At 31.1% G+C, this 12,994-nt stretch overlaps 2 protein-coding genes across 20 annotated transcripts in view; one reads left to right on the forward strand and one right to left on the reverse strand.

Annotated features, from left to right (window-relative positions):
• The window catches only part of LOC127708668 (FAD-dependent oxidoreductase domain-containing protein 2-like), a 74,067-nt gene extending 67,790 nt beyond the window's left edge, over positions 1-6,277 (forward strand). For all 19 annotated transcript variants that reach the window (XM_052213752.1, XM_052213769.1, XM_052213753.1 and 16 more), the window contains 2 exons: positions 605-4,712; positions 5,308-6,277. In XM_052213752.1, coding sequence (XP_052069712.1) covers positions 605-900 — 296 coding nt within the window. In that variant the 3' untranslated portion in view covers positions 901-4,712; positions 5,308-6,277. The remainder of the gene's footprint in view (positions 1-604; positions 4,713-5,307) is intronic.
• Positions 6,278-12,620: 6,343 nt separating this feature from the next.
• LOC127709563 (polycystic kidney disease protein 1-like 2) overlaps positions 12,621-12,994 on the reverse strand; it is a 28,774-nt gene continuing 28,400 nt past the window's right edge. The window contains exon 21 of the mRNA XM_052215168.1: positions 12,621-12,795. Coding sequence (XP_052071128.1) covers positions 12,683-12,795 — 113 coding nt within the window. The 3' untranslated portion in view covers positions 12,621-12,682. The remainder of the gene's footprint in view (positions 12,796-12,994) is intronic.

The following is a 12,994-nucleotide window of genomic DNA, read 5'->3' on the forward strand; positions in this document are numbered from 1 at the left end:
GAAAATATTTTTTTTCATTTTTAGTATTTTTCTGATAGATGGACATCGTTTTTTACAGTTAACATTTGCCAACAGTCTGGGATTCAATTTTTTTGACATGATAAATTTGTAAACCTTCATGGATTGTTATGAAACTTGGACAGAAACTAATCTTCAAGACCAAGAAATGGCATCTAAAGAAATATTTGATTTTTTTTTCAAATTCTGTATTTTACTGATAAATGGACTCACTTTTTTAATTCAACATTACACTTTTACACTGACAGCAGCAATTGCAGGTGAGACAAAGGGTTCCACGGAACCCCTTACAAATTTTTTTACATCTCAGTTCTATGGCTTGTACCAGGAACAAACTAAGGTTCCATAACTGTAGATGATTGAAAAAAGGACCAACAGCTCCTTTATAAATGCTAAGAACATGCCATAATGTTCACATTACTTTCTCTCGTGGTTATACATCAACTTGAAACATTTCTCATTTATCGTCCTTATTATACTGTTATAAAATGATGTCCCGAAATCTAAATAAACCAGGAAATTGTGAACATAAAGATAACATTTGCAAATAATTCTGAAATTTTTAAATTCTTTAAAATTTTTTCAGAAGAAGAAATGAAGCGCAAAACTGAAACAATGCCGAGACCTAATAAGATACATCATATTGTTGAAGATTTTTTGACGCAGTGGGATGGTCCTGTCAGTCATGTTCTACCACTTCGAAGATTTCTTGAAGATGTTACTGATGTAAATTTACGACACTCCTTTGCCGAGGACTGTATGAAGAAAAGATTACTCTTTCAAACTGTTCCCATTTCTTGTCAGCAGGATTTTATGGAAGGTCAAGGGTTGAAAGGAACACCAGATTTAATTAGCCTTTCAAAAACTGCTAAGGATATGTAAAAACAAAAACCTGTTCATCTTGAGAAGATACACTACTCTAAAGTTTTGCCTGAAAAAACTTTTATAAGGATACATAATTAAAAGATAAGCAATGTTTAAAATTTTCCTTGATGGAACAGTCATTTAAAATTTTGTCAAAATAAAATAAGAAGAAAAGGTAATATTTTTAATTAATTGCAGTGATTGCAAAATTAGTGCAAAAGGCTAAAAAAAATTAAAACATAAAATATTTGAATGATGTTTCGACAAAATTCAAATATCTATCTGTATCAATAAGTTTTATTAATTTATTCTCATTTGTTTTAGAAATTGAGCAGTGTATCTAAAGGTAACAATATTTTGGGAATGTCAGACAAAAACCCATCCATGTGCTCATTTTTTATTTGACAGAAAGAACTTAAAAGCATGTGAATATCCAAGAAAATTAGTGCCATACTTAGAAAATCTAAATGAGGTGATTGGAAGGACTAGTTGGCCTTCTTGACTTTTTTATTGTGATATAGGTTGGGTTTTTGTTTGACATGGCTTGGTTTTCTTCAAATTAAAAAAATTTTTTTTTAAAGATATTTATTTTTATAAAGCTGAAAGTATTTTCTCCACAAAGCCAAATTTTATTGTCTCATAATTTTTTCTTTATCTCATTGTATTCTTTATATTAATAAACATGTGCAAAAAGAAATATAAAATGTCAAGAAACCAATATTATTTACATTACTGAAAAAAAATGAACATATCAATCCCATGCAAATGACAAATGTTAGCACTGTTTCAGACTTATGTAAATTAATTAAACAAACTTTGAATTGTATTAATTTTGAAAATTATACAATAATATTATCATTCAATGTCATTTAGAGATTATATATGACTTTTATTGGAAAGATTCAAAAAGTTATACTCTCTCAAATAGTGTATGTTTAACACTGGATCTATTGGTGATAAAAAAAATCAAATTTTATAATCCATCAATAAATAGAAAGTGAGTTATTCATATTTGTGAAATGGTATGATAATTGAATACAAATAAATTGTTAAATCTTTGCAATGCAAAATAAACCATAAATCAAAAGTTAATGTAAGTTTTGTATCTAGTGAAATTTGTTTGAAAATTTGCTATTTATAATCAATCTATGCAAAGAAAATGTAGGAGAATTGTTGATACTGAGTGTAGCCAGCATTATATGTAAATGTTGATACTGAGTGTAGCCAGCATTATATGTAAATGTTTCTGTTTTTATTGATTTATTGCATAGAAATAATCTGTTTATATGGCTGTATTTATTTTTGCTTTTTTTTTTGAGAACTGAATGAAAGGCGTTCTTGTTCTGTAGATATATTCAACTTGTTTACTTTACTCATGACTACAAGGCTCATAGGTATTTTATTTATCAGATTCAAAAAATGCATTATTTTTATTAGACAATGGATGGCCATTATAAAACTTACAATTCCTTTAATTTTGAACACATGTATTCAATTAATACAACTTGAAGACAAAAATACTGTGACAATCATAGATATCGTACCACCATGAAATACCCGTCCTTTACAAAGTGCAACTGAAATTACAGTTCTCCCACCAACCCTAGATTTAAAATTTTTATTGTAAAAACAGTGTATAGTAAAATATATTTCAGTATTTATCATTTATCTATCGATTTTATGGGTGCTAGTTGTCATGGTTTAGGAGACCATCTTTATTTTATTGGTTTTTGTGGGTTTTTTTCCTAGATAAATCAACATGTATTTTGCAGTCACTATCATTTTAAAACTACCAAAATCAGCTCAATATTAAGAAGTACAGCAAAATGGGTTGATTGGGACAATATCTTGACATTTTTTTATTATCAAGGGATAAAAAAAAAGTAGGTCCATTCGATTGGAAATCAAACTTGTAACTCATGAATTATTAAACTCAATAGTCAGCTTAATATATGTCTTCTTATACCAGCTTGATTCAAGAAATCACTTGACTGTAAAATAGGCATGCAGATGGCACACGTTAAATATTCAGTAATAACCTGAGTCAATTCCTGTGCTATGATTTGATTGAGTGGAAGCAATTTGTTGTTTTCCTTTGTTTTGTAAATACTTGTATGTTATTTCATTTGTATTGTGATATGTTTTGTTTACATAGTCTATTTGTTATACATTTTTGATCAGTTCTACAGCAGTGGTAAATAACTTTTGTCTTTTCTTTATGTCTATCTGAAATATATTTTTGTAATATTTATTGTGCTATTTATAGTGCCATATATTGGTCTATTAGTCCAACAGGGGACGTTAATGATTTGAATACAAGACTTGTGCACTTAGTGTGATATTTTGGTTTAATATTAAAATATCATCAATATCTCAAAGTCACCTTAGAGTAAACATGCAATTGTTGTTGTGATTTACTGCAAATTATACAGCTTATGTCATATGGTTTTGAATAGCTGTGATTAAAATTCAATATAGAAATTGTAGATGAAGTATTTCTGTCAGCAACAACTGCAACTATTTTCCCAAAAAATCTTACGATTAAAATTGATAGTAATTTATACTGAATTGTCCCTAACTTACGAATGTTTTACTTGTAAGTTGGTTTGAGAAAAGAGTCACAGGTGCCTAAAATTGTATTAAGTTTCATATATCAAAATTTTGAAGACCTAAACAATGCACATGTATCTATGGATGCCTACTACTAAAAAGTTTGCTTTTTGACCATTTTACAATCTTTTTTAGAAGATAGACTTTCCCTTTACAGTGTTACAGGCAATGGTCCTAAGGTTACCACCGGAAAAAATAGATTTTGTGTAAATAGTTTATTAAAAAATGAAGGGTAAAATGTCTCCCACCTATGTTGAAGAAATGAGTTTTTAACCTTTCTGATATGTTTTTCTAGAAAAACACTCCTTATGCCAATGCGTTATCTTTCTATTTAGGAATTGTTGATAAATCCAGCTGGCTTTCGTCCATTACTCATTTGCTCATCTATAGTTATTTCAATAGAAAACTTATATAAGTGTTTGGTTGAAATTGCTTATTAATTCCAAAATACTTCACCACCGACTTATTTAATTGGTTTAATTGAATAATTGCATGTATTTTTATAAAAAGTTACAGCTAGACTGTATGGGTTTATACTTATGATTTGACCGCTACAAGCTTTAATTAGTTATCTTCAATTATTTTTTCATATTTAATGAACTTGTGTATAACTTTCTGCACACAAGAAAGCATTGTAACAACCTAAAAGTTTGGGATGGAATATACCATTACAACAAACTTGTAGAAACAATGGGGGGATGGAATATACCATTACAAGAAACTTATAGAAACAATGGGGATGATAACAATGTTTTCTTGTAGATTATATTGAAGCTTAAAATTAAAAATACATTTTCGTGAAATTATTGTATGTGGAAACAAATTTGTGTAGTGAACTGACAATACTGATCTTGACACTTTTGTATAGCAAATTGCTTTACCAGTCCTTGTCATAAACTGGACCTGTGAGTGATCTTCTTCTTCCATCATACTTGAAAGTAAAGCAGGAATTGTTTGTATATAAAAAATAAAGGAATAGATAATATATCATCTACTTGTCACTGTGGCTGTACATTGCAACTTACCAGTTTTATTTACAAACAAGGGAAATAACTTTCAACTATTTTAAAGTAAGATTTTTTAATCTAGATGCGAGATAGGACTAGAGCTGCATACATTCTGGGACACTTATTTGTTAGGATGATTGCAAATATTAAGTAAGTGATTTAAATGTAAATTGAATTTCAAAAGTGACAATAAAGTTCTATATATATATTAAGGTAGATTCATGGTATACCGCCATCTTGGATTGTACAATCGCAGTACAAAATCGGTCTAGTTATTTGCCCAAATCTGCAAATTTGGAGACAGATTTGCAATTTAATGGTTAGACTATTTATTTATATAAAGAAGATTTGGTGATTTATTGTATTATTCAAAATATTTAAACAAATATCATTTTTTTTTGTGTTTAGAATCATTTTTTCAAATGAGCCATTTAAGGGGAGATAACTCTTTTAGTAAAAAATTTATACTGGACTAATAGGGAAATTTTTAATTTTTACTTGTAGCAAGAAAACAAGTTCGGTGACCTCATTTTTTCTTTTTATTTTCTTAAAACATATTATAAAACCTATCTTCTCACAATTTATTTCAAAATTGTATCTCATAGAAATTTTTTTATGCACACAAATGTGTTTTTTCATGAACAATCTAACCAAATTTAGGCAATTTTCAACGACTAATAGCTTGAAAAATAGCACGGTGACCCATACTTTTTATTATATTTTTGAAAAGAGCATAGTAAAATCTTCATTTTGGCAAATTATAAAAAAATTCTGTCTCAAAAAATATATACTTATGATCTACCTTAAGCTAAAGATCACAACTACACCCTCTAAACCCCCTCACCCCAAAAAATAACGAGAAAAAAAAATAACACATATTGCTATAAAAGCTGTTCAAGAAAAAATCTGTTGAAAAGGAGATAAATTTTATAGAACTTCCATAAAAAGTACTGCAACATATTTCTACATTAATTTTATCAATATTGTCCAAAAAAGGAAGGAACAGAATAGTACATACTATCCAATAATTCAGCTGATGATTTGTATAATGTATTCACCCGAGTGTCAGGCATGTTAAGTTTGGAATCCAAATCCATAACATTTATAAAATTTAAGATGATGAGGGGAAATATACACATTTTTATACAACTTTTCCTTATATATTGGGTAAAAATCTATTAATTGCATTGGTGGGGATAATAATTATGCATGTTCTATGTAGTTGTATAATAATATTGGAGAATATTTACAACTGATGGATATTATCATGTTACAAATTGCCAGTTTTTACTACACAGAAAGTAAAGATTGGTGTTGTCAGTTCTCAATTCAGTTCCATCCCCAAACTTTGAGGATGGCATATTCCTTAATTGGCATACATAAAGAAAATGGGTTTGTCATAATAATTGCATTAAAGATATTTGTACTACACTTGATACTTTTCATGCAATATAGATTTATTGGTGGTAGAATCAAGTTTTAGAAGATATTCAGAGGTCAAAACACAGTCTTTAACAATTGTGTCTATACCACGTGTCAAGCTTTAAAATTGCCGGAGATTATAGATTCCGTTTTTATTTTGCATTTACTTTCGGTAGAAGTTAATGAGAGTAATTTACCATTTAAATTGTTTAAAATTTTATTTGAAATCCAAAGCCTGTTTAACTGATTGTAGATGGGGTGTTTATATATCTATATACATACTGTTATTTATGAGACCTGTATGCCAGAGAAGCCTGCAGCTTTATCAAGTGATAATAAACTTGTTGAATTGTTAATGTTTTTGTTTTTATAAAGGCCAGTCTCCTTAGCAATTATGTCTGATTTTTGTTTAGGATTTTGTAACCCTTTCCTAACTGCCTCTGTGGTCTCATGGTATGATGTTTGCCTCAAGTGTGGGAGGTCATGCTACTGAACACTGGCTGGGTCAAACCAAAGATTTTTTAACTGATCTTTTTTGCTTCTATGCGAAGCAGGCAGCATTAAGGAGTAAGAGCAAAGGCTGATTGGCTTGGAGTCAGAAAGACATGTCACCCTACCAGGACACATTATTCTGTGGACTTCTACTTTGTGAACTAGCACATTAAAAATTTGGCTCAGCGAGTTGGTCTAGTTCAAAGCAGGGTTAATAATTAAATCGCATTTGGATGTTAAACAGCAATCCATTGTCTTCTTAGTATTCCTTCCTTTCTGTTATTTGTTGTACAAGTTGCCATCATGAAACGTTTTTCTAAAGCTTGTGTTTTTGGTGATGATCTAAAATATATAATGGCTGTCATCATAAAATGTTGTTTTAACACGGAAAGCCCAGGAAGTTTATTAAAAGGGCTGTTTCTTCGAAACTGCATCTTGGACACTGGCATGAGTAATGCACATAGAAGATATGAAGGCCCTCTATATATATAGAATCTTAACAAGGCTACAGTCAATGAACATAGTAATTAGTTTAAACCCAATAGAAAATATATCAAACAAAAGTTTTCCTATCTAATTTAATGGTTGTTTGATAAATCTGGTTGCACATTTATTTGCTGCATTCATACAAAGCCTTTTTCTCTAATGAGAAAGGTAAATATGCTAGATATACTTACTGGAGGTGTGATGAGATGATAAAGCTCTAAATTTTCTCCTTGACAATATTTATGTACGTTTCGGCAATAAAGTTTATCGACAGATTGTAGGTATTCCTATGGGCACCAATTGTGCCCCTTTAATAGCAGACTTGTTCGTTTACTGTTATGAATCACAGTTTTTGGCCAAACTCAGTAAAGAACCATCTAAATTCCATTTAATTGATAAATTCAACAACACTTACCGTTATCTTGATGATATTTTTTCGTTAAATAATCAAGAATTCTCTAACTATACTGCTGAAACTTACCCAAAGGAACTTACTTTAAATAAATCTAATATCAACAGCAATAACTGTCCTTTCCTAGATTTAGATATTTCAGTATTACACCAGAAACTCTACACAAAAATTTACGACAAAAGGGATGATTTTTCTTCCCCTATTTTGGACGGTGATGTTCCTTTGGCACCGTCTTACGGTGTTTATATATCCCAACTCGTTCGCTATGATCGTGTCTGTAGTGACGTTTTGGATTTTAATGAGCGTAATCTATGTATTACTAGTAAATTATTAAGTCAGGGATTTCGTTACCACAAATTACTTAAAACCTTTACTAAATTCTTTCATAGATACAAAGATTTGGTCTGCAAGTTTGGCTGTACCTGTAGAAAACTTATTTCAAACGGAATAGCACATCCTAAATTTTACGGTGATGTTGTGAACTGAGCCCGGAAATTTAGATACGATCCTGGTAAACTTATCAATCCTTTAAATAAACTTATTCTAAAAGGTACCTATTCAACACTGTAATTAAATCTTTGAATATTGTTTTTATTGGTATAAATATTGATTTTGTTATCAGTAAATTAAAACCATACTAAATATTACACATATGTACTTTCACAGTACTACAATCTGTCAATACCTATAGTTTGGCATTGCACAAGGTCATGTTCTTCTCTGACTGTTAAAGACGTATTTACACTAAATCCATTTGATGTTGGATGTATACTGATTGATGTTTTAGTCTTAAGATACATGATTTTTTTCATTAGTTGTTATTGGCTTACTAGCTGTCAGCAACTGCGAGTACTCTCAGATCTGTACTAAGTGTCTTTTTGTTTTTGGGATGTTTAAGTACTTGTACACGTCCACTCTGTGTTTTTGTTCAATATATTTCTATTTGTATTCATCTGATCAGTTGAGCCTTTTTCAACTGATTTTTATACGACCGCAATAAATTTGCGGTCGTATACCGGGTATTGGTATCACGTCGTCGGCGTCATCGTCCAAAGACATTTGGTTTCCGGACAATAACTTTAGTATTAGTAAAAAGAAATCTATAAAATTTAAACATAAGGTTTATAACCACAAAAGGAAGGTTGGGATTGATTTTGGGGGTTATGGTTCCAACAGTTTAGGTATTAGGGGCCAAAAAGGGGCCCAAATAAGCATTTTTCTAGTTTCATGACAATAACTTGTGGAACAGTATATGGATTTCTCTGAAATTATACCACAAGTTTCCATACCACAAAGGGATGGTTAGGATTGGCTTTGGGGGGTATGGCTCAAACCGTTTGGGAATTAGGGGCAAAAAATTGAGAAAAAACAAGGATGTCCTGGTTAATGGACAATTACTTAAGTACAAATTACAGTGTAAGGGAGGTAATTCAAACAACTTTGAATTACCTCCCTTACACTGCTTTTAAATCATGTATAAAGAATTTTTGTATTGTCTTGAGGTGATTAGCTGTCAATTCATTTTTATACAACTGCAAAATTTTTGAGGTCGTATATTGGTATCACGTCGTCGTTGTCCGAAGACATTTGGTTACGGACAATAACTTTAGTATTAGTATATAGAAATCTATGAAATTTAAACACAAGGTTTATGACCACAAAAGGAAGGTTGGGATTGATTTTGGGAGTTTTGGTTCCAATAGTTTAGAAATAAGGGGCAAAAAAATGGCCTAAATACTGTGGATTCATTATTATTCGTTGGATACCAATTTTCGTGGTTTTCGTGGGTACAAGTGAACCACGAATTCAAATGTTCAACGAATTACAAATTTTCTATAGGCTTTGTATGCAGAGATTGGCAAATCCACGAAATCAAATATCCACGATAATACAAGTTTTCCTCAATCCACGAAAATTGATACCCACGAAAATAAATGAATCCACAGTAAGCATTTTTCTAGTTTCCAGACAATAACTTGTGGAATGGTGTATGGATCGCTCTGAAATTATACCACAAGTTTCCATACCACAAAGGGATGGTAAGAATTGGCTTTGGGGGGTTATGGCTCAAACGGTAAGGGAATAAGGGGCAAAAAAGGGGGAAAAACAAGGGTTTCTAGGTTAATGGACAATTACTTGATTACAAAACATAATTTAAAAGCAGTGTAAGGAAGGTAATTCAAACACATTTGAATTACCTCACTTACACTGCTTTTAAATTATGTATATTGGAAATTTGCCAATAACTTTAGTATTAATAAACTCCATTGGAAATTTGCCAATAACTTTAGTATAATAAACTCCATTGGAATTTTGCCAAAAACTTTAGTATAATTGGAAATTTGCCAATAACTTTAGTATAAGTAAATATAAATCTATGAAATTTAAACACAAGGTTTGAAACCACAAAAGGAAGGTTGGGATTGATTTTCGGGGTTATGGTCCCTATGGTTTAGGAATTAGGGGTCAAAAAGGGGCCCAAATAAGCATTTTTCTAGTGTCCAGACAATAACTTGTGGAACAGTGTATAGAATTGTCTGAAATTGTACCACAAGTTTCCACACCACAAAAGGATGGTTAGGATTGGCTTTGGGGGGTTATGGCTCAATCTGTTTAGAAATTAGGGGCAAAAAAGGGGGAAAAACAAGGGTTTCCTGGTTAACGGACAATTACTTTAGCTTTGTTTCTTTATGTTGGTACTTTTTGCTATTTGTTTGCTAGTTCTAGTATGAAATATTTTTTAGCTGTTTCTAGAAACATCAAATACTGTGATTTAAATACATATAATATTATAATAGTGTATATCAAAGGGTTTAGTGGTAATAAATTTTTATACTCAGAATTGATTATTCTTTGTTTGGTTTTTTTTTGCATTAGAGTTACCTCCCTTACAATGGTTCCATACTACAAAGGAAAGACTGGGATTGAGTTTGATGGTTAATGCTCCAAGGGGGATTCGAAAAGTTTGGGGGGGGCGGGGGGTTCCAATTTTGTTTAAGGGGTTCATATTTTTTTCCCCAAAATTTATCGAATTTCTAATTTATGAAAAGTTTCAAGAAGAAATCTTCAATTGCACAGTATTGCACATTAGATTTGTAAGATCTTTGACCACATTTATTTTGTGTCAGAAACCTATATTATGTCAAAAATTTGATCACAATCCAAATTCAGATAGTATCAAGCTTGAATATTGTGTCCAAATTTGCCCCAACTGTTCAGGGTTCGATCTCTGCGGTCGTATCAGGCTGCGCTCAGCGAAGCATTTTATTAGAAGTTACTATTTTAATAATTTTAAAAATGCTGATTAAGGTAAATTAATTTTAGCTATGATTATGTATGTCATTTTCTATTTTAAGAATTTTATGATGTATTTAAATGAGTTATTATGGTTGCAAACTCCATTGGAAATTTGAATTGAAATTATGACCATGACTGAGGGAAAGAATTTTTTTTTGGAAAAAGGGGGGAGGTTAAAAAAAAATTGGTGGTGGGGGGGGGGGGGACAATTTTTTCTCCTCGTTTGTTCTTATGTTGTACTGTTACCACTGTCCCAGGTGAGGGGGAGGGTTGAGCTCACAAACATGTTTAACCCAGCCACATTCTTTATGTGTCTGTCCCAAGTTTTCTCAATTGAATTGTTTCATATTTTTCATGTCGGGGCCTTTTATAGCCGACCATATGGTATGGGTTTTTCTCATTGTTGAAGGCCGTACGGTTGCCTATAAATGCTTACATCCACTTCATTTGAACTTTGATGGATAGTTGTCTCATTGGCAATCATACAACATCTCCTTATTTTTATATAGACAGCTTCTTCTTGGAAATTCCTTCACACACTGGAGTTACAGTATTATAATTGTAGGATGATGTGATGGTCATTTGGTTTTTTTTTACTGTACTAAACTGTAATTTTAGATGGCTGCTATTGTGAAACCTAATTTAACATTAAACACTGTTTGAAACATAAGTAAATATCTTCTTCAATGAATCAACTTCACAGACTACAAATTATAAAGAATCTCCTTTCAAGCTTTGCAGTAATTTTAGTCTTATATGTGACCTGAAAAATTACTTTGTCATTCAAGGTCAAGTAAAACATCAATGGGTGATTACCAAATGAGCAATGTATCTTTTATTTTAACTATAATAAGTTTTCGTTGCATTTTTCAAGGGAAATACAAATAAAAGCTTCCTGAAATTTGTTATCAGGTTTCATGTGAACAGGATTTACCCTGCAATATGTTTTCAGATTCATCAATTTCCTGTTTACTGAATTCCTAAAGGGGGATATCATTAATGAGCAGTAGCTCACAGTTTTACTTGTTTTCTTCATTGTTCACCATTTCAGAGACCGATTTCTCTTAAGTTCAAGTTGCCAACTGCTCATTCAAAATAAGCAGTTCATCTGTGCTCATCTTTCATTTTTAGTTCCCCTCATCCATATAGAGGGGATATTGGAGACTGTTACTGCTTGACATTGTTACTCCGTTTAAACATTACTAGTCTGACACATACCCGGTAGTCTATGACACTGATATTTTCCTTAAAAGTATGTTTAATAATGAACAGCTAAGACCTGCAACTTCAATACAATTTTATCTTTTCAATACATTATGAAGAAAAATGAAATATCCTCTGAAAAAAGGAGCCTCATGAAAAAATAACAGTCATTTTTATAATTGATGATTACTAAAAAAGACCATTTAACTTTAGTTTTGGACAGTTATGGGAACGTATAGTCATCCCTTGAAATGAATTATCAACATTGATTGGGTGTGTAGTAACAGAATCTAACATCAATGACAAAAAGATTCATTTGTCATTCCAATCCTCTATATGATTCCAAGATAATCAAAATTTTCTCTACAGATATTTGAAATTGTTTTTTTGGGTCTTGCATTTTCATCAATTTACTTCTTAAGAAAATATGCTACCTGTTTTTAATTCCACTTTGTTCATCAATCTTGTGGACAGTTTCTAAAGTTTCTAAAAGTTTACAATAAAAATGTCAACAATATAAAATTTGGCACTTACTTCATATAACAGACAAAGTTTACAGACAATATACTACAAGTTTACAGACAATATACTACAAAGTTGTAAAAACCAATCTAAAGCCAAAGTTAAAAATAACATTTTTGTTTAAATGAACTTATTGTCAGGACAAATTTTAAGTTTACATTCCGTATAATTAAAAATAAAATGCCTGACACAATGACGAAACTGTCCTTTGCATGTTCTAGAAAGTATGCTATTGATGCATGTTATAGAAAGTATGTTATTGGTCCAAAATCAAAACCTATGATCAACATGTTCACATGTTTCAATTAACAATAGGGTTCCATAATTTTTAGTTCATCCGATTTATATATTAAAATGGATTTGCTTTCTCTTCTGCTAGAAAACGGACAAAATAACGATCCATTCTTCTTTCTAATTTGTCCATATGGTCTATCACATCCTTGTCCTTTTGTGGTTTAGTATCTAAAAAAGAAAAAACATACCGGTCTGAAATGAAAAGACCCTAGAAACAAACTCACATGTGTAAGCCCCTTTATGATGAAAAAGACAGACCTCCTTCCAAAATAGGTCCCATTATCTGGTTAATAATTATTATAATTGTAGGATTATGTGATGGTCGTTTGCGTTTTTTTACTGTACTGAACTGTAATCTTAGATGGCT

This window comes from Mytilus californianus, unplaced genomic scaffold (genome assembly GCF_021869535.1).
Source record: "Mytilus californianus isolate M0D057914Y unplaced genomic scaffold, xbMytCali1.0.p SCAF_7, whole genome shotgun sequence".
NCBI lineage: Eukaryota > Metazoa > Mollusca > Bivalvia > Mytilida > Mytilidae > Mytilus > Mytilus californianus.